A 25,424-nucleotide genomic window follows, 5' to 3' on the forward strand; every position below is an offset into this window, starting at 1 on the left:
TAAATGCATGGTCTAGTAGCTGAGACATACAACACCTCACAGAGAGCCTGGTGGCTGCTCCTGCAAAGAGGGTCACATTTAGTTCGAGTGAAATATAGAAAACATGTTGTCTATAAGATTCTTTAGAAACAAATGGGGATCTTTTGAGTGGATAATGGTCCCATGTCAATTTCTGACAAGTGAATAGTCGATCAAACGCACACACACAAATTGCATACCACAAAAACAAGAATATTGAATAAGGGATGAGTTATACTTACTTTATCAACCTCAGATCGATAAAATACTAATTGCCCTGCTAAGATTCACACGTATAATCTACACGTTAATGCTAGCAAAGTGGCTCAGTGAGTTAATATTTGCCACTGAAATATTCAGTGATCTGTGGGACACGAGTTCAAACTGTAGGAAGTCCAATTCGGCTTTTCATTCTTCTGAAGTAAGTCAGCTAGGCTTCATTAAACTGGGCAACAGTAACACCTGCACTTTACAGTTCTTAGACACAGCAGAGCCGGGGTATAAAGAGGTATGTTAAAAGGAGGTTCTTGCACACATTTTTGCAGCCAGTTCATGGGTCCGATGAGCTATCTTACCATGTCATTACTTTATTGAGCCTCTCCAGCAGTGGGGCTGAGAGAGGATTTGGGAGATCGTTTGGAAAAAATCACACTCAAACCTTGCATGGTGTCTGCACACACTGCACACGAACCTAAGGGACAGGGCAGCAGGTTTCCACGTGCCCTCTCCCCTTAAGTTCACGCATTATTTAATAATACAGCAATACTCAGATATGTAACCTTTACGAACCTGCTGCTTAGTCGCAGGGGAGGTATTTTTCATTGCTGACGTTTATGGTAATATCAGTCGAGCTAATTTATGTCTTTTAATTTAAAACATCTGTTTTCGATTGAAATAGTTAATATTTCTTCCCCTTGCAGCTGGTGCACGTGGGCAGGGCCCTGCGCTTGATCTTGCATGCGTATTGTTTGAAGGGGAAAAAGAGGAGATTGAGGAGGTCGCAGGGTGGGTGGAGGGGAGAGTTCATCCTCATTTCTAAACTGAGATTCGAACAAGGCCAAAGCTGGCCTTGAGACAAAACACACACTGAGGACATAAGTTAAGTCTCCCTGAACTCATAAGAGTCTTACAAATGGTGAAAACTTCAATGAGTCACATAGTAATAAAATATTGACAAAAACATATGGTTCACACCAACTGAATCACATTGTGCTGCTTATATCACATTATTAACCACATTAATGCAACTTTATTGAGCCATGAGAATGAAAGGCTGAGACCTGCCAGATTTGGCCCTGAGACCTGCTGGTTGCACTCAAATCTCTCCAGCAGGCATTTAACTACTGTAAACACAAAAGGGGAGAATGAGTGAATCTTGGGGCGCTCCATTCTGCAGAGGTCAAAATCTCTCCATAGTACAAGGCACTTGGAGACCAAGAGGAAGGCTGAGGAGCCGAAAAAAAGAGTGCAAACATCGGGAATGTTAGTGTACATGTGGGCTTTGCCTGCGGGTCAGTGGCACAGAGCAAAATGACCCCCCCTCCCCCAGAATGTGATGAGGGGCCCTTGCATCTACCATATCTTGCAGATATCCATTGGCCTTGGGGTGAATGGGGCCTCCTGGAGAGTTGGCAGCCCCACTGCACCTTGGGGTGAATGGGGGCCCCCATGAAGAGTTCGGGGCCCCCTGGAGAGTTGGCAGCCCCACTGCGCCACAGAAGCTGCAGAGGCCTACGTTAGGCACCTGCAGCGTGCTACAACATAAACGGATTGAGCTTATACTAGTTTTTGGGCCTGCACTAGTTTGCACAGAAGTATGTATGGGCATTTACACATAGCAAGCATAGAGAGCAATGGAGCACTGAACAGAATGTGGGGTGCTAGTAGAGGAACAAGATCTTGTAGAATGGGGAATTGCATTACATTTCACGCTTTTAGGCATAGGACTTTTATGTGATTGACCTGAATAGGACGATGTTGCATCAAGCGCTGAGGCCAGGATTCAAACCCATGCCCCCAGGCCTCAAAAGTCAGCAGCTCTAGCTAGTAGACCTCAAATAGATTGTTGAGCATACATATGCAGGCCATAATTGCTGCACTGTGTTCAGTTCTGCAGGCCTCATTTAACTTGCTATGCTAGTTTCCACCTTACCACCTCCAGTAAGATTAAGACAGCCGGAAAACAGCCTGCCAGCCTGAAACCAATATGGTGAGTGATTTAAAGCACGAGTCATAAGAATTAAGGTTCATTCATTTTGCTGTTTGAACATGCAGTAAAGGAGATGGTGAGGAGACTATTAAAAGAACATTAACATTCCTAAGCTGGACCAGCATCGCACAAGGGGCAGCATTTTTTTATTTTTTTTTAGCAGAAGTATACCCAAGGAACCTGAGGGTGGGATATGAGACAGGATATGGGGAGACAGGAACCTAATTCAAAATGCTAGTTGCACAAACAAATTCAACATAAATACACAACTAAAAGTAGTTGCAAGGGTGAAATAGGAATTCTTATACACCGAGTCAATATAGAATTTTACCCTTGCAAATCTGACTTGTTAACATGGAAATTCTACGAGTAAGGGTACTCTTTTGTGTGCTGCACAAATGTCCTACCCGTACAGGAAGATAAGCGCACACAAACCCGGAAGTTTTGGGGTGCTGACATACCTCCTCCTGCAGGTAGTTTTCCATTCTTGAATAGCAGGAGTTGGTCTGTTTCCAAAACTGATAAACCCCCGTGAAAGAATAAAATATTTATCCTTTGGGGAAAAAAGCAAATCATTCATTGTGCTACTAATCATTAGTACTAGATTTTGATATGAGTAAATTTCAACGTGGAGGGAATTCCGCAAGTTTCCATTTTATACAAGGACTGCTTCAGGTAAACCAAGACTAACTTTCTAGCGCTACTCCTGGAATTAGTTTAACCCTCCGCACATGTATAAAACTCGAGACAAAGGCTTAACCACATGGGTATATTTTCGGTTTCTTTCTCCTACAGTTGGTGATTTGAGAGGATAGTCTGGGGTAAAGCTCAGTTAAAGAGCAGGCCGAATAAGTTCTCCAACAGCCCTCACATCCCCTCTCGCTGTTTTAGCCTTAGTGGGTACGTCATCGCGTCACGCAGCGCTCCGACGGCCCTCATTGGCTGCCACGTTCAGTGGCCGCACAGAGCAGGTGCCTCGCTCCAGCATCGAAGTCACTGGAGGTTTACGGCTCCGTGCGAGCAGGCCAGGCCTCGGCGCTGCGCCGGATGTTAATGAGACACTAATGCCTCACAAAAGAGTCAGGCGATACACTAATGCTCGCACCCAGCTGTCTGTGGCTGCGTGATTGAAGATATCCTCTGCAGACTGCAATGAAGGAATGTCTGTTGTGGTGGATAAAGGACGCTCCTCGAGAGGAATATGCGAAGGAGATTTATTTGTGAACGGTCGGGTAACGAGCAGCAAAGAAAGACAACTGACCCCAGTTCGCCCGATTCCAACTGCCCATTTTAAACGACATTTCCCACTCATTCAAACACCTATCCAACATTCTCGTAGACACACAACCACCACATACGTGAAAACCTTTCCGCGAGATGAGAAGGATTTTCAAAGGACTGCTGTGGGCAAGACAAACTTGGCGTTAGAGACCAACAAAAGAGCTGACTCGCCATTTCATCCTTCTTGATTAATAAAATGAGTGACTTGGGCTTTGAAAGCAGACTTTAGGCATCGAGCGGCATTTCTGGGGGGGGGGGGGAATATATATATATAATGCCCCATGAAAGTGTGTGGTAAGGCCAGTAATACGCAGTCGGCTCTTAAGCGTGGGAAGGAGGTGGACGGGAAATAAGAATACCCCGACGACATGCAGCTATTACGATAACATAGTTTACATATCGTCGTCAGGTCAGGAACAATCCAAAGACGTTAGTAACGGAATGTTTAAGTTAAACAGGCTTCCGATATGAAACATGGACCAATGTATCCTGGGCAGATCAGTTTACTTAGAGGTGTAGATTAGGGTTGTCTAGACATTGCTGCAATAAACGAGATTCCCCGTGTGTTCTCCCTGACTCTCCCAGCTCCCTGAAAAACACGTGGTTTCCTTTCCACCCAGTTCACCGTTATGTTATTTTCTCCATTCTTTACGTCTTAATTTATATTTTCATTCCATGCGATCTCATGGTTTCTTCTTTTTTATATCACTTTTTGCTTCCTTTCTGTCTCATGCCTTCTTGTTGGCTTTACATCCACATTCTTTTGCTTGATTTTCTATAACATTTTACTTTCCGAAATCAGTTTGCTTATATCTAGCTCCTTTCTTTACATTTATTTCTTACTTTTCAACAGATCTTTGTTTTGACGCACTTTACTTTCTGCATTTATTTCCTCTCCCTGTCTATCATATTCTTTCTCGCGTTGTTTGACTTTTGTCTATTGTCTCAGTTGTTTTTATTTGATTTCTCTATATATATTCCTTATGTCAATTGCATTTCTCTTTCGTTGTTTCTTATGTTCGTTCTCCCATTGTTTTTTCCCGTTGTTTCTATACTGTCCATTCCCCGAACATTTCCTCTTCCCTATTCGGTGTCTATTTCCCGTGGCTCACCCCGTGTACGCGCTCCCCTAAACACCGTAGAATCGCGCACACTCGAGCAGGAGACTTGAACACAGCCCCTGCATTATTCCATAGCACCGGTGACTCATCGCATGCACATCTGCAGCAAGTTATGGAAAAACCCAGGGTGGGGGCTGGAGGGGTACGGCTTGTTAACCTGCTGTTTGAAAACCCGCATACTTTTATCAGTTCCCATAATTGCTAACCCTCTATTCACTGTTCAACACCGAGAAGCTCTTTACCTCCTAAGATCGCACTAATTGCTGACAGATTTGATTTCTCTGTGGCAGCAGGAGTCCTGTTTCTAGCCTTTACATCAAGTAATTGCTTTATTTTTCCTCCTGCTTCTCTGCAGAAGACAGAAGGAGGAGAGAGAAGCGGAATTCCCCCCTCCCCTGCCCGGACCCCTTTAATGGGCGCTCTCTGTGTTATTAAATCCCTGCCATTTAAGTCACATTTCGAGATGTTTTGAAAAACGGATTCCAATTACCCGGGCTCTTACCAGGCCGCAGCTGAACACGCAGGCCCCGGCTCGCCCGGTGCCCCTCAGTGCCAGGCCTCTGTTGGGGGCAGAGTAGATTTTCAACCAGTGAGGGGCAGTTTGTGCCCACAGGAGAGGCTCATGCAACTGACGGCGGATCAGCAACGTGTCATTTCCAGATGATAGACATTAAGGATATTTTCGTGGCTGTGTGTACATATTTATTTTCGGGAAAAGCGGGTTCCCTCCAGGGGCGCCTTACACATCTTTCTCTGTGGGGGAAAGACTGCTTCTTTGCAGCAAATAACAACCGTGTAAGGGTCCCACAGATACCAGAGACATTAAAGATAGGTGGATGTCAACAATGGTATTTCGCAGAGGAACAGGACATTGACAAGACTAAGATGTCACTCGACACTGACTGGTGGAAACCTGCCGCGCTGTGGACAAGACACAGGTCCCTAAATCAATGAATTACACAGCACACAAAGAAAAGTGAATTGCCTTATAGAACGTGCATAATTGGTATTTTTATTATCATCCAACCAGGTTAACAACCTTAGAATGATGAAAGGTTGTGCCAATAGTGGATTCAAATCTAATATCAAAAATTTACACACAGTTGAGCAGAAAAAGTATTTGAGAGGGTCCCACTGGATTAAAGGGGACGTTTGCTGTCATGGTCTTCCTGGCGCTGCTGAATCGTGAACCCACCCACGCCGAAACAGGTAGCACGGACTGAGTGGAGAACAGCACTCGCAGACGGCGACTTGAAATGCTAAGGCACACTGTATATGTTTTAGATAATGGAACTTTTGGAGAACTGAATTGTGTTTGGTTTTCATGCTCACGATGATTGGTGACGGGGTGAAAAATTTGTATGATCATATTCCTGAGGAGGTTGTTTAAATGATATTGTCAGCCCAGACGAAGACAGTGGGGTATTTCTCAGGACAAAACACATGTTGGCTGATCTGAAACTGATTAAAACTGACTGAACTGCACTGCAGGACTGGATTTTCAATTTTTGTCAGGCCAAATCGAATCAAGCCAAATGGAGTTTGGATTTGAAGCTTGAGTGCCATCTGATGAATGAACATTACTTTATATATGGACTATCCACAATGAGTGAATAATGTCTTGGAATTGCTTATAGGCTTGTGCCTTAAATGTAGATTTCTTTCGTGTGTGTACCTGTTCTGAACTGAACTACGTGACGTTCTTTGAAACGGTCAATGCCTACATATTCGGTTTGTGTTACAGTTGCAAAGTAATTCCAATCTACCAAAAACACCACCACTTTATTTTTTCTCTTCTTCCACTACATAAAAACATAGGAGGAGAGAGAGAGAAGCAGTCAAAAAAACTTCTCTTGAGTATTAACACCCTTTACACTATAGAGGGGAGCTAGACTCACCTCTCTTGTGAAAAGGATGTTCTTCTACTACTCTACATATGTAAAAAGGTTTGGCTAAATCTGCTTTGAAGTACTGAAAGCTAAACAAGTACTTGTTTGCCCTGTGGTTTCTTGGTGCTTGGGTGGTAATCCTGCAACATGAAACTTTGGCTGGATGACAAGAGAAGGGTGATAGTCTATGTTTTTGTTGTGAAAGCAGGGGAGAGCATCACAGTGGTGCAAGTTACACTTATGTCAGTTACAAATAGTCAGCAAATTTCCCTATTTTTATGTTGTGTAAACCCTAATGCTTTTTTTAGTGAATGTCTAGGATTTGTTTAACATAAGTTACAATCTTATTACCGTCCTCAAATGTAACTCCAATTTAATCATGAATTTAGTCTGTGAATTTCTATGTTTTCTATATGTAAAGTAATATTGTATTAGAATATGTTTGCGGCCATCCTCTTGCTAAGCAAACCTATCAACGCATACAGCCTGTGCATGGGAGGTGGGGGCACTAGGCACGGGGTATGACCTTTCACCAGGTCTTGTGCTCAACCCCCTACTACACAAGCCCTTAAGCCACCTGGCAAAAGACTCCCACCCCTCTTTTTCAATGCTTTTTCCCCCCATAGGAGTCTCATAAGAGCACGCAGAGAGATTGGGTGCTAGATCCAGCAGAAGTCCCATATAATTGCGACGAGACGAATTTTTTTTTTTTTTTTAAAGCAACCCTACCCAACTCCACAATCCCAAGGGTAGGTCGCTCCCCCTGCCGCTGCAGCTCCTCCAGGTTCCTGAGTTCCTGAGACCCACCTCACAGTAAGTACCCCCCACCTCCCAGCCCCTCGCTCTGCCCCGCACTACTCACCCTCTCTCCTGCTTCTTTTCTTCTTTTCTTCTTCTCTGTTCTTCTGTTCTTCCTCCTCGCTCCTCGTCTGTAATCTTCTTCTGTACTCTTCTTTCCTCCGTCTTCACTCTACTTCTCTTCTTCCTCATCTTCTTCTGTGGTCTTCTGCCCTCTGTTCTTCGTTTTCTGTATCTTCTTCTGTGTTCTTCTGTGTTCTTCCGGTCTTCCTTTCTTCTCTCCTTCCGGTCTTCTGATCTTCCTTTCTTCTCTCCTTCCGGTCTTCTGTTCTTCTGTTCTTCTTGTCTTCTGTTCTTCTTGTCTTCTGACTTCGGCTCTTCTGCCTCCTCCGTCCTCTTCTCCCCGCGCCTGCCCTCCTGCTCCTGCCTCATCGCCCTCCCCCACTTGCATCCCCCTCTCTATCTCCCCTATCTAACCCGTTCACTATCTACCTCCCCCACTCCTCCTATCTACCTATCTCTCTATCTCTCTATCCCACTATCTAACTCCCTCACTCTCCACCTCCTCCTATCTTCCTATCTCTCTATCTATTTCCCTATCTATCGATTTCCCTATCTATCTATCTATCTATTTTCTCTATCTATTTCTCTATCTCTCCCCCCCTCCCTCACCCCCTCTATTACCTATCTTCCTATCCTCTCACTCTACCTCTCACCCTCACCCACCTCTACAACCCCCCCCTATCTTCTCAACCCTACTCCTATCTTTCTCCCTTATCTCCTAAACCTCCTAACACTCACCCCCCTCCACCCTTAAACCCCCCTCCCCCAGCTCTTCTCACTCTACCTGTCCCCCCCCTCCCTCGCGCTTTCCCGCCGCAACCTCCTGCACGCCCCCGCCCCCCAGCTCCCATTCGCCCCCACCTGACCCCTCTCCCCCCTCCTACCTCATATGGCGGCCGCTGCGCAACAGTGGTAGCGACCCTTGACCCAAGGGTAGGTCGCCCCCCCCTGCCGCTGCAGCTCCTCCAGGTTCCTGAGTTCCTGAGACCCACCTCACAGTAAGTACCCCCCACCTCCCAGACCCTCGCTCTGCCCCGCGCTACTCACCCTCTCACCTGCTCCTGCTTCTTTTCTTCTTCTCTGTTCTTCCTCCTCGCTCCTCGTCTGTAATCTTCTTCTGTACTCTTCTTTCCCCCGTCTTCACTCTACTTCTCTTCTTCCTCATCTTCTTCTGTGGTCTTCTGCCCTCTGTTCTTCGTTTTCTGTATCTTCTTCTGTGTTCTTCTGTGTTCTTCTGTGTTCTTCCGGTCTTCTGATTTCCTTTCTTCTCTCCTTCCGGTCTTCTGTTCTTCTGTTCTTCTTGTCTTCTGTTCTTCTTGTCTTCTGACTTCGGCTCTTCTGCCTCCTCCGTCCTCTTCTCCCCGCGCCTGCCCTCCTGCTCCTGCCTCATCCCCCTCCCCCTCTCTATCTCCCCTATCTAACCCGTTCACTATCTACCTCCCCCACTCCTCCTATCTACCTATCTCTCTATCCCACTATCTAACTCCCTCACTCTCCACCTCCTCCTATCTTCCTATCTCTCTATCTATTTCCCTATCTATCGATTTCCCTATCTATCTATTTTCTCTATCTGTTTCTCTATCTCTCCCCCCTCCCTCACCCCCTCTATTACCTATCTTCCTATCCTCTCACTCTACCTCTCACCCATACCCACCTCTACAACCCCCCTACCCTATCTTCTCAACCCTACTCCTATCTTTCTCCCTTATCTCCTAAACCTCCTAACACTCACCCCCCTCCACCCTTAAACCCCCCTTCCCCAGCTCTTCTCACTCTACCTGTCCCCCCCCTCCCTCGCTCTTTCCCACCGCGACCTCCTGCACGCCCCCGCCCCCCAGCTCCCATTCGCCCCACCCTGACCCCTCCCCCCCCTCCTACCTCATATGGCGGCCGCTGCGCGACTGCGCAGCGGGCGCGCCAGAGGTAAGCCCGTCTGCGCCCGTCCGCACCTGTCCCGCGCCCAGCGCCACGACCCCTGGTCCCCAGCTCTCCCAAGCCCCGCTGACCCGCTACGACCCCACCACCCTCCACGCCCTCAACCCAGGACGCTCCAACACTTGCTTCCAAGCTCACCCCAAACGCACCCATGGACCCTTCGCCTGCAACTCCTGCAAACGCACCTTCCACCACGCAACAACCATGACCACAAGCCCACGCGCCATCAACCACCTCAAGTGCATCCTAGTCAACGCTCGCTCCGTCCACAAACACGCCGTTGAACTCTGGGACCTCCTGGACTGCATAGCACCGGACGTCGCCTTCATCACGGAGACCTGGATGAACGCCTCCTCGGCCCCTGACATCGCCACTGCCATCCCCGAAGGCTACAAGATCTCCAGAAAAGACCGCACCAACCAGGTAGGAGGAGATATCGCCATCGTCTTCAAAGACTCCATCAGCGTCACCACCTCCACCGAAGACACCCCTCTCGCCGCTGAACACCTGCATTTTCAGATTCGCACCGATCAGAGGATCCCTCATCTACCGTCCTCCCGGGCCACGCGCCCCTTTCAGCGACGCCATCGCCGACTTCATCTCCCCGCACGCCCTCGCCTCGCCGGACTACATCCTCCTAGGTGACCTCAACTTCCATCTGGAACAAAACAACGACCCCAACACCACCACCCTGCTCGACAACCTCGCCAACCTCGGCCTCAAACAACTGGTGAACACCGCCACCCACATCGCCGGACACACGCTTGACCCCATCTTCTCCGCCAGCAAACACGTCTTCTTCAGCCACGCCTCCGCCCTACACTGGACCGACCACAGCTGCGTCCACTTCACATTCCGACGCGAGACCCAACCCATCCCTCGTCGACAGTGGAACAAGATCCCCGATGAGCAACTCTTCTCCGCACTCGCCGCCAACCAACCCACCCTCACCACCGACCCCAACGACGCAGCCCTCAACCTCACAAACTGGATCTCCAACTGCGCAGACATCCTTGCTCCCCTCAAACGCACGCATCGACAGACCAACACCAAAAAACCTCTCTGGTTCTCGGACACCCTCAAAGAATCAAAGAAAACTTGTCGCGCCCTTGAGAAAGCCTGGCGCAAGGACCGCACCGCTGACAATATGACCGCCCTCAAGAACGCTACCCGCGAACACCACCACCTGATCCGCGCCGCCAAAAGGAACTTTTTCACCGACAGACTGGACAAAAACAGACACAACAGCAGAGAACTCTTCAGCATCGTCAAGGAGTTCTCCAACCCCAGTGCCAACGCCAACGCCGTCACGCCCTCACAGGATCTGTGCGAATCCCTCGCCACTTTCTTCCATCGCAAGATTAGCGACCTCCACGACAGCTTCGGACACCAGACCCAACCAAACACCACCGAACCGGCATCCACGGCCATCACCCTCAACAACTGGTCCCACATCAACACGGAAGAAACCAAATCCATCATGAACTCTATCCACTCCGGCGCCCCTTCGGACCCCTGCCCGCACTTCATCTTTAACAAAGCCGACGACATCATCGCCCCGCACCTCCAGACCGTCATCAACTCTTCTCTTTCTTCTGCTACCTTCCCCGAATGCTGGAAACACGCCGAAGTCAACGCCCTACTAAAGAAACCTACGGCTGACCCGAGTGACCTGAAAAACTTCCGCCCCATCTCTCTTCTGCCTTTCCCAGCCAAAGTAATAGAGAAGACCGTCAACAAACAGCTGACCACCTTCCTGGAAGACAACAACCTGCTCGACCCCTCACAAACCGGATTCCGAACCAACCACAGCACTGAAACCGCCCTCATCTCAGTCACTGACGACATCAGAACCCTGATAGACAACGGTGAAACAGTTGCCCTCATTCTGCTCGACCTCTCGGCTGCCTTTGACACCGTCTGTCACCGCACCCTAATCACCCGCCTCCGCTCCACCGGAATCCAAGGCCAGGCCCTGGACTGGATCGCCTCCTTCCTCTCAAACCGTTCCCAAAGAGTTTACCTCCCTCCGTTTCGCTCAGAACCCACCGAGATCATCTGCGGCGTACCCCAAGGCTCATCACTCAGCTCGACACTCTTCAATGTCTACATGAGCCCCCTCGCCAACATCGTAGGCAAGCACAACATCATCATCACCTCCTACGCCGACGACACCCAACTTATACTCTCCCTCACCAAGGACCCCGCCAGCGCCAAGACCAACCTACAAGAGGGTATGAAGGACGTCGCAGATTGGATGAGGCTCAGCCGCCTAAAGCTGAACTCTGAAAAAACGGAAGTCCTCATCCTCGGCAACACCCCGTCCGCCTGGGACGACTCCTGGTGGCCCACGGCCCTCGGCACCGCACCGACCCCCACAGACCACGCCCGCAACCTCGGCTTCATCTTGGACCCTCTTCTCACCATGACCAAGCAAGTCAACGCTGTGTCCTCCGCCTGCTTCCTCACCCTCCGCATGCTCCGCAAGATCTTCCGCTGGATCCCCGCCGACACCAGAAAAACAGTGACCCACGCCCTCGTCACGAGCCGCCTGGACTACGGCAACACCCTCTACGCCGGGACCACAGCCAAACTCCAAAATTGCCTGCAACACATTCAAAACGCCTCGGCCCGCCTCATCCTCGACATACCCCGCAGCAGCCACATCTCCGCACACCTGAGACACCTGCACTGGCTCCCAGTCAGCAAAAGGATCACCTTCCGACTTCTCACCCACGCACACAAAGCCCTCCACGACAAGGGACCGGAATACCTCAACAGACGCCTCAGCTTCTACGTCCCCACCCGCCTCCTCCGCTCCTCTGGCCTCGCACTCGCTGCTGTCCCTCGCATCCGCCGCTCCACGGTGGGTGGGAGATCTTTCTCCTTCCTGGCGGCCAAGACCTGGAACTCCCTCCCCACCAGCCTCAGGACCATCCAGGACCACTCCGCTTTCCGGAGACTCCTAAAGACCTGGCTGTTCGAGCAGCGATAACCCCCCCTTCTTCCCCTAGCGCCTTGAGACCCGCACGGGTGAGTAGCGCGCTTTATAAATGTTAATGATTTGATTTGATTTGAACTATCTTATTTTTTTAAAAACATTTTCAGAACATGGGGACTGAGTCCTGTCTTGTAATGGAAGCTGTAACATTTTCTTTCATGTTGTGGCCAGCCAATCAGACAGCTTGCTCCCCTGGGAGCATGGGTGCTGCGGAAGCAAGCATGCAGATGGGAAAAATAAAACACTTAGCCAATCAGATTGAACCAATTTTTGACTTTGCGTATTGCAGGGACTCCAGTGGGAGTCTTGTGGGATCAACTGTCAATTTATAGATTTTGAACCTTAAATTCTCAAAAACTACTGAACAAATTTCCACCAAGTCACAAAAAGCACACTTTCTAGGTAAAGATCTGCCTTTCTGCAAAAACTGGTGTAATTCTGGACAGCTGTTTTGGCTGCAGCGTCGGTCAATTTCTCCTATGGAAAATGCATAGGAATAAAAGTGTTCTGGGATTCCACATCCCCCCCCCCCCCCCCTTTTTCCTCAGTAAACGCTTGACAGATCACCAGAGAATTTCCTGAAATGAGCTGATCAACTTTTTTTTGTTGAAAATGTATTAGCAAAACAAAAAATGCTCTTCCTAAGGAAACTCTGACTCAAGTATAACTACACAGTGGTGACTGTCAGTGGGTAATTATTATGTATATATATATATATATATATATATATATATATATATATATACACACACACACACACACACACACACACGATAAAGGGGCTTTCAGATAGCCCTCTTCATCAGTTTGTCTGTTGCTGTGTCACTCATTTATTTTGTCCTGCAGTTCCACTAACAATGCAGTTTTAAACAAAGCATGCAAAACAAAGGAAGAAGCATTGAAAAAATGGAAAGACTGCCAGCCAACACCAGACCCATTGGCTTTGGCAATGCTTGTTTGCGGTGAAGTTATGAGTGACTATCTATAGCTTTCAAAAGTTCAAAGAAGTTGGATGTGGGGGGAGGTAACGAGTGATTATGATGATTATTAGTGAAAATAAGCAGGACATTTTGCTTCTATGAAATAATACAGCTATTCACACTGGCAACAAAGTAAACACACTTTTGAGTACACAAAGGGCCTATGTGGTCTAGGGCTTTCTTGATTGTCTTTTAATCCCACCTTCAGAACAAATGTATGGGCTTTAGGGTGACGACCTCTCGCTAGGTCATTACGTAGACTGTAAACAGTCCTGGACTTTTGGGTGATAGCCCGATGCATTGTGGGTGTTGTTGGCCTGTCTTGTTTCCATTAACAAACCTTAAATGAGTCATTTGTACGTGAGACGTTCAGAACTGGAAACTGTGTTCATAATAACCAAGAGTGTGGTGGTAACCTTAACTGCTGTGAACAAATCACTATCTCCCACTATTTCAAAATGTAAATATATGAAATATACATCTAACATATAACTAATTATATCTTGTTCCTTGAAGTGCAGTCTGAATAACATGTAATGTCACCCAGGCACATTCTGGATTATGTAACCATGTCTCAACTAGAAACCATACACCACACCAATCTATGCCTGGTTCTTCATGCTCGAATGCTCCTGCTGCAATAAAACTGTGCTCAATGTACTGGCAAATTGGTCCTTAGAACTAATTGCGTGCTATATATAAAAATGGGAAGGTACACAATTGCATATAGGCTATAAACTTAGCATATGGCCTAAAGGTTTACAGCGTTACAATAAAGAAGAAATAAGATGTTTGAATATCAAAAGTAAAGGGACTTTTCGCTAAAGGTGTGGGTATAAAGGTCATATTAGAAATTCTAGGATTTGCATGACTGTGACAGACATGCTGCTGATGTAAAGAAAAGGACAGTTAGCAAATGCACTGAAATCTTAAAGGAGGCACAGAAAAGTGCTAGTAATCTGATCAAAACCTCGAGGATCACTATGAGTCACAGACTGAGAGCGTAGCAGCGTTCTAGTGAGAGCTTATGTGGCTACACATCACAAAACATCCACACACTCAGATATATACACAGAGAAATGGCTTTTTGGACAGCGCCTATCAGCCATTGGCTGCTGTAGTTCAGCTAGCTTTAAGCACTGGCTTCAGGGGTGTGCATCGGCATTGATTTCAGCTTATGACATTTCGGGGATGTTAACTAATTTAAAAAGTAGTTCACACATACCTTGCAGTTTACTCAATTTCGAGTGCCTTTTTACAGTAGGACATCCCTCGCTCTGTCGCAGTATTTAATCTCCCTTGCTTCCCCCCTGCACATCTGTTGCTTCCCTATCATTCACTCGTTCCTGCCCCAATAACATTTTTTAACATTTTTTTTCTCTTTAGGAGTGTCCGACAGCTGCTAAGTGCTACAAGGCTTGTCGCTTTTTCTATTTGTACCTATGCATACATTAACTTTTTAAAGTATATATTACTGATCTAAAATGACAGTCTGCCATGTTGGTAAAGTCAAAAACACCAAAATTACTTCGGGTGCATTAAAATGCATGCAGTTGGATTTGCTGCGATCCATCCGCATGCATGCAAGTAAAAGATTGCATCTTGGACTTAAATGATCTGAAAATGGCAGGTGCATGTTCCCATGTGTGCACATGCATCATGATACCCAGTTGCCATTCTGGCTTTTATTCCCAAATGTTACTGTTCCAACATGGCTGAGAGAAGTGCTAGAACAGTAAAATAAAAGGCATTGGCATTCTCCTGTTAAAAGCAAGACCAATGGCTTTGCCAAATCTCTCTTTTTCTTTTTAAAGTGGCGAAGGTCCACCCTTTTGCACAAAATGGGTCTAGGGTCTAGTTTTAGAAAATATGGCGAATTCAGGATTGACAAATGATAGACAAAGAAGGATTATTCCTTGCAAGTCTAACGGTGTATCCTGCATATGAAGACATCAAAGACTTGAATGGTGGTACACAGGTGTGACACCATTCATTGTTCAACATCAAGGAAATCAAGTTGCGATGGGAGACCAGAGTGTTAACCAAACTTGTTAATCTATATTATACATTTTTTATCAGTGCAATTTATGGCATTTCTATGGTCTCGGGGAGTTGTAAAGTATTTTGGTATGCAGATTGTTGCCCGCTGATAATGAGCTATCACAATTATCTCGTTTGACCTAAGAGAACATTAAACGCTCCTGAAGCTCTTTAAAATTCTTCAGGTTATCAGAAACAAAGTTTATCTGTGATCTTTGTCCGGCATCTGTGGCAAACCCCTTCAATGGAAGCCACCAGCACTTATTTTTGGGAAACTGCACTTATTTTTCCTCATCAGATCTTCACAAACCTCAAGAGGGGGAAATCACACGGATCAGAAAGATGGATAAAGTCAAAAACGACAAAACCAAGAAAGCAGGAAATAAGACTACCAACATTGGTATTCAGTGTTGCTGTTTAATTGCCCTGTAAGTGCTTCTGAGCAGAGCTTCAGGCACAGGCACTCTTTTTTCCGCAAACTAAGCACTATCTCAGTGCCCCATTAAACTTTGATCCTTTGCCTGGGCAATCTGGACAATGAACTCAAACCTTAGGGGGAAGGGCACTGGTATTCTCTTGATGTGTGGCTGTTTTGTGAGCAAATGTCACGAACCTGGGCCAGCATTACAACTAGTAAAGTCATCACACCTAAAGAATACACTGAAAATAATTCAATAGGTCATTAACCCGTTGTACACAAAAGAATTATCCTGATATTGCCTACCTGGCATCTTTGCACCTATCTTTCAACAAACACTTTAGAATATTGATACAAAAGGCAAATTAATGTTTGACAAATTCACTTGGCACATCCATCACTATGTATATAGCTACTAATACATGACTAGAACGGTCCTCTAACCTGCAACAGGCCCTTCTCCAGGGTTTGCACGTGCTGCTCCAAGGTCTGCTTCTGCTGGCACAGCAGAGACAGCTCAATGGTGATGTCTTCCATCGACTGACGAAAGGTGTCTTGCCTTCTGGCCATCTGGGGGAGACAAGAATTTAGGATGTCAGCAGTTTAAGGGGAGGAGACATGAGCAATCTTTTGCATATCTTCAAGGTCTAACAGAAAGGCAATCACCCATATGATTAGATTGCTTCCTATCACCACTGGCACCATGTACTCATCTCTGGACGTTTTTTCTACCACCAGTTGTAATATGGTAATTCAGTATAACCGGTTTAATTAAAGTTAACCAAGATGACATATCTGCAAAGGCATCAGCCTGAAAATTAAAAGCCTAGTACTGGCACCTTGGTGCCCCCATAACTTGGAGCCAGATTCCAACCAAAATAACAGAGACGGTTTCAAGTGAATACATTTGTTGAAATATCCAGTTTCACAAAATCATCTTTTTGGTGCCCCTGTGGAAAGGAAAATTAGGTCGAGAGAGAAAATGGGCACAAGCACGCCTCTAAAAACCTATTGCACATAATCGTAGGCTCATAATCGATGGGCGGTTCAGCCACAGCATGAAGTCCTACATACGGGTCCATTGCCCTGTTCAGATAGATTAACCTCAGACCTCTACGTGGCCCCTCCTACTCCTCATTATACATGACGTGGAGTCCCCTCAGCATCCAGATGACAGCATACATATACTATCTCCCACTCAATGGCACACAAGTAAAGGATGTGCATTTATCTTTAAGCCTTACACTAATGGAAAAAGTGTGACTCGAAGAATAAATAAATGTAATCACAGTTCAGAGCCTTTAAATGGCCTTTCAGATTACTTCCCAATACCTATGCTAATATGTACAATTATTTCAGGAGAAGATCTTTGCATCAATAAGTAATTCAGTTCACAGTCTATACATTTTTTATGTGCCCACACTCATTGTTAATATTGAGCCAGTGCTCTGCCTTCAAGGTACACTGCCAAAGCTTTATATTGTATGTTTTTATTTTGTTAGGGTATGCAGATATATACTATTGACCTATTTAGAAGCAGTGTACATAGGCCAAGGAGTTATATGGATCAACAAACAAACTACTTAGGCACGAACATTGCTTCATATTTAAAAATAAATAATTGACAGTGCCCAGATTTTTCTTGGCAGGGCGATGTTCCCTGCCAACATGGGGGCCGCCCGAGTCCTCCACCGGCACTACCCACAGCCAGCGTGGGAGGCATGCTACCAGAGACAGAAAAACATCACTCGTAGATACCTTCCAAACCGACGTTTGCAACATCCGAGACTATCCACGCCACAAAAACCAGGAACCTCCGTGGAGCATGTGCCAAAGGCAACGCCTAGACTCCCACTGCATATGGGTGAGACGGCCAGTGAGAACGGGCACATTTGGTTCCTTAAGAAATGGTACATATACCACGGAAAGTGTCTGCTACTTCAGTAAGATGATGACAGTAAATGGGTTCAAGTGTCATAATGGTCCAACCTGCATAATGGTTGAGTAGTAAAAGACAGAAATGAGTGGGATGCAGTGGGCCCAGGCAGTTCGAGGTCTCTGCTGGTTAAGGCCCGGTGCTAACCATTGCACACTCTCAGTCACTCAAAGACGGTGCTCATTCAGTGCTTACCATGTCGGGACTGAATCCTGAGCGCTTCATCCTCATGTATTTAATACCTCCAGCCAAGGTAGTGCACGCGTATGCTGTTTGGTGGTGCACATCCAGGGTGGCTCAGTACATCCCATCCAACATCAGACAGCTAGGCAAACCTCCCCTAAGAGCGCACAACGTCTCTGAGCCGCTGACTGGGCACAAGATTCGGTCACAGGTCGTACCTGTTGCTTCTTCCGCTCGATGGGGCTGCTGGACTCTCTGCCTCTCTTCCCATCCTCCCCTCAGGGTCGGTGTCCAACCCACAGTTAGCGGTCTCTGGCGGTGGAGTGGCAAGCAGTGTTGCAGGTATGTCTACGAGATCACCATGCAGTGAGTGAATGTCACTGTCATCCGCCTCCTCGCTCTGACTGCTGTCTGGGGATGAGGTCTGTCGGGACCACGACACGTTCCTGGTAACAACTCTGTGGCCTCTCTGGGGCGTGATCACGGTGCTGTTTACCTTGATTACTGTACCGTTCATAAGGGGTGCGAAACATTCACCATGGGTGTCAGTCTGTGATCAGTACTCTCTCCCCAGCAGTCACAGCTCTGCTGACTGCATGATGGGCTCAACGGGCCCTCTTGTTGATTGTTCTTTACTGACTTGAGCCGCACCAGTGTTGTGCGCCTCAGGGCTCCACCCTGGACCAATAGAAATGTTGTTTTCAACTGGCCTTTAAAACATCAGCTGCATGGGTGGACACTGGGTTATGCAGTGTTGGGTGTTTCTGTATGCCCATAGGAAGCAATGTAATTCTCACTCACATTTAGTATTCTGATCCACTGCTGCTCGCAGGGCCTTGTTTAGAGTTCACATACATCTCTCCACTGTGCCCTTTGCCTGTGGTCATTGTGACATTATTTCCCACGTTTGATTAAGAGAGTTTCCAGATAGCTCTTGAATTCAACACCCTGGAATGGGGGTCCATTGTTCGTGTGGATGACATCTGGCATGCCATAGGCTGCAAATGTTTTCTCCAGGCGTGGTTTGATATGTGAGAACGCTGTGGTTGGTACGAGTTCTACTACTGGGTATTTGGAGTTATCATTATTCATAACCATGGTAAGCCTTCCATCCGGGAAACTCCCAAAATCTAAGCCTACCCTTTCCCAAGTGTTCATAGCTGGCTCTTCGGTGATCACAGGAGCGGGGGCCATGGGGTCCCCCATCACTTTGCATGTTTGACATTGCCGCACTTCGCTTTCTACCTTTGCGTCGATTCCTGGAAACCACACTTTCCCTCATAGCATTGCCTTTGTCTACTCCATATCTTGGTGGCCTTCATGGGCTAGTGCAATTACTTGGCACTCCAATGCCTTCGGAATGACGATGCAATGTCCTCTCATTACGATGCCTTCCGTCACCGAGCTCAGCTCGTCGCAGACCCTCCATAGTTGCAACAGTCGTGACTTTTCACCGGGTGCCACTGGATGGCACCTTGGAGAAACAGCTTCCATGTATTGTTGCTAAGGGCTTCTGTGACTTTCCTGAGACCATCGTCTTCCTGGGCAGCTTGTCGAATTGTTGAGTATTAAGACTGGGGCACGCCACCAGTATCACCATGTGTGCAACCTCTTCCTCTCCTTCCCTGTCATCCTTCTGCTTTCCTTTGCTTTCTGGAGGATGCCTTGGCAGGACATCAGCTGGGCTACTGACTTATAGTCTGTCCACCACTTGTAGTCGATATGGTAGAAGTTTCACTGCTCACCTTTTGATTTTGGGTGGTGGGGTGGATGCAGGGCGTGCCCTCTGATCACCTTGAATTCACAGCTGTAGATGTACAAGTGGAAACGGTGGCTGGCCCATTTGAAGGCAAGGGCCTCCTTTTCAATATGGGCATAATGCCCTTCAGTGGCGGCATATACCTGTTTACTGCTCCTGGGTCAACACTACACCCAGGCCCACAGCACTGGCATCTACCTCTAACTCTTGTTTGCATCAAAGTAGGCCATTGTGGCGTATGACAGGACAGCGTCTATTATTTTGTCCAGGGCTTCTGGTTTATGAGACTTTCACGACCACTTCACCTCAGTCTTGTGAGAGTGGCCAGGTTGGGTAGGAACAGGCCGCATTATGTGGCCATGCCCAAGAAGCTGCAAACTTCTGTGGCATTCTTTGGAGCTGGGGCCTCCTTGATGGTCGCTGACTTCCTGCGGCCTACCTAGAGCCCCTCACAGGAGATGACAAATCCAAAGAATTCAATCTTAGATTCAAAGAATCTTCATCTCTCAGTCGCTGTAGGATAGCCTTGAGGCGCTTGCTGTGATCCACTATGGTGGTTGAGTACATTAAAATATCATCACTGATGTTTAGGACTCCTAGCCGAGAAAGTAAGTCTCTAATTGCATTTTGAAGACTTCAGCTGCTGAGGCTATCCCAAAAATCAGTCTTTTGTACCACCGAAGCCCTAGGTGCATTGAAAAGGTTGTGATGTACCGGCTATCAGAATGGAGCACCAGCTGGTGATATCCCATGTTAAAATCCAGTTCTGAGAACCACTTGGTGCCATTTAAATCAACAAGGATGTCATCCATTATAAGCATGATGTGTCTCTCTTTTGTTGGCACAATTTGGCAGACTCATGTGAATGCATAACCACATGGCTCCCGGCTGTTTAGGTTTCTCCGTGATGACAAGCGGAGACACCCACGGTGTTGGTCATGACACTTTTTCTATGACATCCATACGCTCCAGCTTGTCTAACTCAGCTTCCACCTTGCTGTACAAATGAAACAGCACTCACCGGTGCCTGAGAGCTGTGAGTTTAACTGTTTTGTCTATGTGCAATTTCACCTTGGCTCCTTTTCTGTGGCCAAGACTGTGCAATAGTTCTAAGATTTGTGGAGCTTGTGCACTTCTCTGGCCAAAAAAAGACCAAGCCCAGGTCTTCAGCCCTGTGGCAACCTAACAGTGTTCCTTCACCCTCCTTTGTGACGTGGAATACAATACGGATTTCTATTTCTCTGTGCTGGATGGTCACATATCATGGCACCCAAGAAGGGAAGTGGCTCCCTGCCGCCATAAGCATAGATTTTCATCTATGATTACCTGAGAGGTGGCGTGGGGTTCAGTACCAGATACTCTTGGTGTGTCTTAACATTTAATGAGGCTCCAGTGTCTATTAAAGCTGGTATGGTGATACCTGTGATCGTCACTTTGCAGAGTGGTTTGGGGCAGCATCCTTTGCTCCCCGGGACAGTGTAACATATGAGGAAAAATGTCTTCCTCATCGGGGATGCCGTCTGTAATGTTATCCCCTCCCCATCGCTCATTCTTGTCAAATCCAGAGGACGTCCATTTCTCTAGTGTGAGGCTGCGTACTGCTCTTGTTGGTGCTCTCTACCCTAGGTCTTGGGGACTGCAGTCGCTGCTCCTACAAAATCTTGCAAAGTGATTTAGCCGACTGCACACAAAGCACATGTCACCAAACCGCAGTTTTGTCATGACTGGCTGGTCGAGTTCTGGCCCGTCTTGGATTTGGTTTCTGGAAGTGTTCGGCTCTGAACAGCGTCTATCGTTTCTGTCTTGATTGTTGGCACTCGCTGATTTGTGTATTGTTTCTCCCCTCTGTTCGACGCCTGTTCCATTTCATCTGCCCGGGCAATAGAGAGGTCATATATTCGGGGCAGTATGAGCATGTCTTGAAGTGTTATCTTTGGTTGTCATGATATGAGCCTCCTGAGATTTGATGACCTACACCTTTGTATGAGTTGGGCCCTAATTTCCTATTGCATGTGCATGTGCTGGCTAGGGCTCGTAAATGGTGGGCGCAACACCTAAATGGTTAAACAATAAGGCCATTTTCCTAACTGGCGAGAAATCATTGGCCTCAATTGCTGTAAGGTAATTTTCAAATATCCTAAACCATTCAGACCACTTTAAATCAGGCTTTCCACCCTTCTGTAAGAAAGGTAGAGGTTGAACAACCCCTTGAGTTGACGCCATCTCCCAGGTCTTTGACAATTTGCCACCTATTTCTGCACCTCATAGTGAAGATTCTGAGTGGAATGTGTATGTGGAAGGAAAGGAAAGAATGAATATGCACTATTCAGATGAATCCAGTGTCTTGATGGAAAGGTTTAATTTTGCCATGTACAGGCAAGTCAGATGAAGAATCTGTTGAAGAATATGTTGCGAGTATTAGTAGCCAAGTGTGATTTTGGAAGCAATATATAAGAGATTAATTTGTTTTTTGAAAAAAATACAAGAACGTCTTCTAGCTTGTCGCAACCCCACGTTAGCAGAGACAATTGATATTGCAAAAAGCATTGAAAGGTCTATTGTCCCTTCTAAGATTTTATCTAATCATGGCTCTCACTTAGCGGTTAGCTGTGTAACAGAAGACAATTCGACTTGCGCTATTGGTGATAAATCTACAAAATATAGAAAAGGTCTGGTCCAAAACACAACTGTTTGTTTCAGGTGTGGTTCCAACAATCATATTGGGAACAGTTCCTTATGCCCGCAAAACAGGACACTTTCAAAAAGTGTGCAGAGCTACCAAGTTGAATCCGGGCTTAACTAACAATTTGTCAAAAGTACAAATTAGCAATGTATATACAAAAGGTTCAGAGGAGGATGCCCAGGAGTGTGCCAGTAGATTGTCTAATGTTATTCTGAATATGGATTTACCTAGTTATCCAACTGCAGGGACAAAAGGCAGATGTGTCAAGGGACCTATATGTGAAGCTTTAATAGATGGTAAACAAGTAACTGTCATGGCAGATTCTGGAGCACCAGTGACAATTTTGGCAGATAGCACTTTTTCTTCATTATGGTCCAAATAAATTTTTTTGGAATGTCCTGATATAAATCTTAAGGCATTTGGTGAACCAGATTTAGATCTTCTTGGGTTTTTTCTGGACAAAATTAGAGATTCTAGGCAGACATGTTTTTACAAAGGTATACGTTGCAGTTAATGGGACAGACATTGTGGGCTGGAAAGACCTAGCGAAGCGGGGAATTATTTTACATCCTGGTCTTGACATACCAATTATTCTAGGAGACCTGCCAGGTAATGCAAATCCAGTTTTGTCTGTTTTGTCTCCCGAGTCAATATTTGAAGAACTGAAAACTCAATTTCCCAAAATGTTCTTAGATAAAGTAGGTAACGTTCAAGGTGTTGAACACTGCATTAAGCTTAAGAAAGGAGCTTTACCTATAATTCATAAACTTAGACCTATTCTTTTAAGCATCAGGCAAAACTTGAAAGAATTATTGGACAAATTGGTTTCTGAGGGAATAGTTACACCTACAGACTCTTCTGAATGGGTTTCACCTATTGTTCTTGCTAAGAGGAGGTCTGGCGACCTTAGATTGTGGGTGGACTTAAGATCCCTCAATAAAAACATATTAGTTGACTCCCATCCACTTCCCCACATCCAAGAGATGATCACAAGTGTGGGCAACTCTAAAAGCATAGATCTACAATCAGCATATCATCAGACTCCTCTGAGTGAAGATTCTCAGAAGCTTACCACGTTTATTACGCCTTTTGTTGCATTGATTGTCTTTGCCACTACAGTATTCTGATGATGAGATAGAAACGCAAGATACTGAATGGGTGGTTGGGTTATTTGATGCTATTTCAGCCTGTGATGGTAATATTACAGTGAATGAATGGAAGACAGCAATGACAGAAGACAAAATCTTACTACAGGTTTTCCAATTCATTAATAGTGGTTGGCCTTCAGAGAAGGATCTAAGTAGTGAAATCGGAACATATAATCAGATAGCCAGTGAGTTATCATTTGAAAATGAAATATGTATGAGAGGCAATTTGTTTGTTCCACCAAATGGTTCGAGATACAAAATTGTGAAAATAGCTCATGAAGGGCATTTAGGAATTTCAGCTACTGTTAAAAAATTAAAAGAAGCATATTGGTGGCCGGGTCTAGATAAACAGGTTTCTTACTTGGTGAATAGTTGTTCACATTGTGTAGTTTCCGATAAACATTGGAAATGCACAACTAAACCTTTATGTTCAGTTCCTTTTCCAGATAAGGCGTGGGATAATATAGCCATTGATTTTTCAGGTCCATTTTATATCTTGCCAACAGAAATGAGATATGTAATTGTAGTAATAGATTATTTTTCCAAATGGATTTATTATTCATTTGTTGAATATGCAAATTCTGTAATGTAATTTAATTTCTTGAAAAACTCTTATTTGGAAGGTTCGCCTTCTTCAATTGTTACTGATAATGGAGCCAGGGGTGTGGAATTTAATATAATATCTACTTGTCCACGGGACAGGTTGCTTCTTAAATCTACTTGTCCCTTTGCTGCAATGTCGTGCGGCGACAAATTATGGCAGTAATCTCATTATGTAAGAGCTCTGACAATAGCCTCTCTGATTATGTCAGGGCTACTACTATAGTAGGACTTGAATACTTGCAATATCAAAGCACTACTATAGCAATTTCCTTGTTTTGCCACCTATCTGCCGCTCTACATACTGGGGCTAGAAGAAGCAGTAAGCAATAGTTTCAGGGCTGGAATGCCTGTGAGTCTGAAAAGCTACTAACTTGCATGTTTTAAGGATTTTCACCAACTCTTTAATCTTTTCCCATAACAAAAAAGGTTGGAAATATACTCCTGACAATGGCAGAAGTAGAAGTTCTTCCAGGGTTGGGAAAAAAGTAGTTGGAGGGAAAGTGAACTGGTAAACGCTCACCAGATTTTCACATGAGCAAATCTACACATGCCTATTTTCTTGTGCTGAAATACAGTTCACAAATATTTTCTAGGAGTACGATTTCCTAGTCTACTTCTGTAAGTTCTTGTGAATTCATGAAAGCCACTATTAAACAATACTTTATTCGATTGTATCTCACAATCATAAAAGCAGATAAAATATACAAAGTAACACCAGTCGACAACCACATAAAATAGATAAGATAAAACAAGTCAAGACATACAGCAATTGATACCATGTGATAAAATTAGCTACAGAAACTGAATCCAGTTATTCTTCTAAGAAACAGTTTAAGATCAATAAAAACAAATATTTAAAAGGCAAGGAACTGTTGTCCTGGCTAAAAACATTTAAAGATGGAAGTCCTCCATAATTTGCCTAGAAATATAATCTGGCCTTAATTACTGCACATAAATATAGAGCTAGACCATTACATATTTTGATTGATGGAAGAGACAACAGGTAAATAAAAGCTGGGCGGCACTGTTTAAAATGCATAGAGTTTAAGAGTGGAATCACAAACACTTTCCTTAAATCAGAGTAAAATTTGCACAAAAAAACTATATGCATTGTGCTTTGGTCTGACACTGAGTCACAAGGACATTTTCCCAAGACTGGACTCCAGTCGTTGGTGAGCGGAAAAGTGACAAGTCGGTGAAATATCTCTAGTCTTAGGCGTGTAAGGACATATCCATGCCTCGGGTTCAATACATATTTTAAATATGGTTCCATGCCGTCTGAGTGCTGCAGCAGGAGATTCCTCCTTACACTAGATTTCTTTGACACAATAGCCCACCTCGAGTCAGCCAGATAAGTAG

General features: G+C 45.7%; 1 protein-coding gene across 3 annotated transcripts in view; it reads right to left on the reverse strand.

Annotated features, from left to right (window-relative positions):
* LOC138300212 (restin homolog) overlaps positions 1-25,424 on the reverse strand; it is an 898,198-nt gene that overhangs the window by 631,689 nt on the left and 241,085 nt on the right. For all 3 annotated transcript variants that reach the window (XM_069239250.1, XM_069239251.1, XM_069239252.1), the window contains exon 11: positions 16,198-16,323. In XM_069239250.1, coding sequence (XP_069095351.1) covers positions 16,198-16,323 — 126 coding nt within the window. The remainder of the gene's footprint in view (positions 1-16,197; positions 16,324-25,424) is intronic.

The sequence above is a fragment of the Pleurodeles waltl genome, chromosome 6 (genome assembly GCF_031143425.1).
Source record: "Pleurodeles waltl isolate 20211129_DDA chromosome 6, aPleWal1.hap1.20221129, whole genome shotgun sequence".
In the NCBI taxonomy this organism is placed as follows: Eukaryota; Metazoa; Chordata; class Amphibia; order Caudata; family Salamandridae; genus Pleurodeles; species Pleurodeles waltl.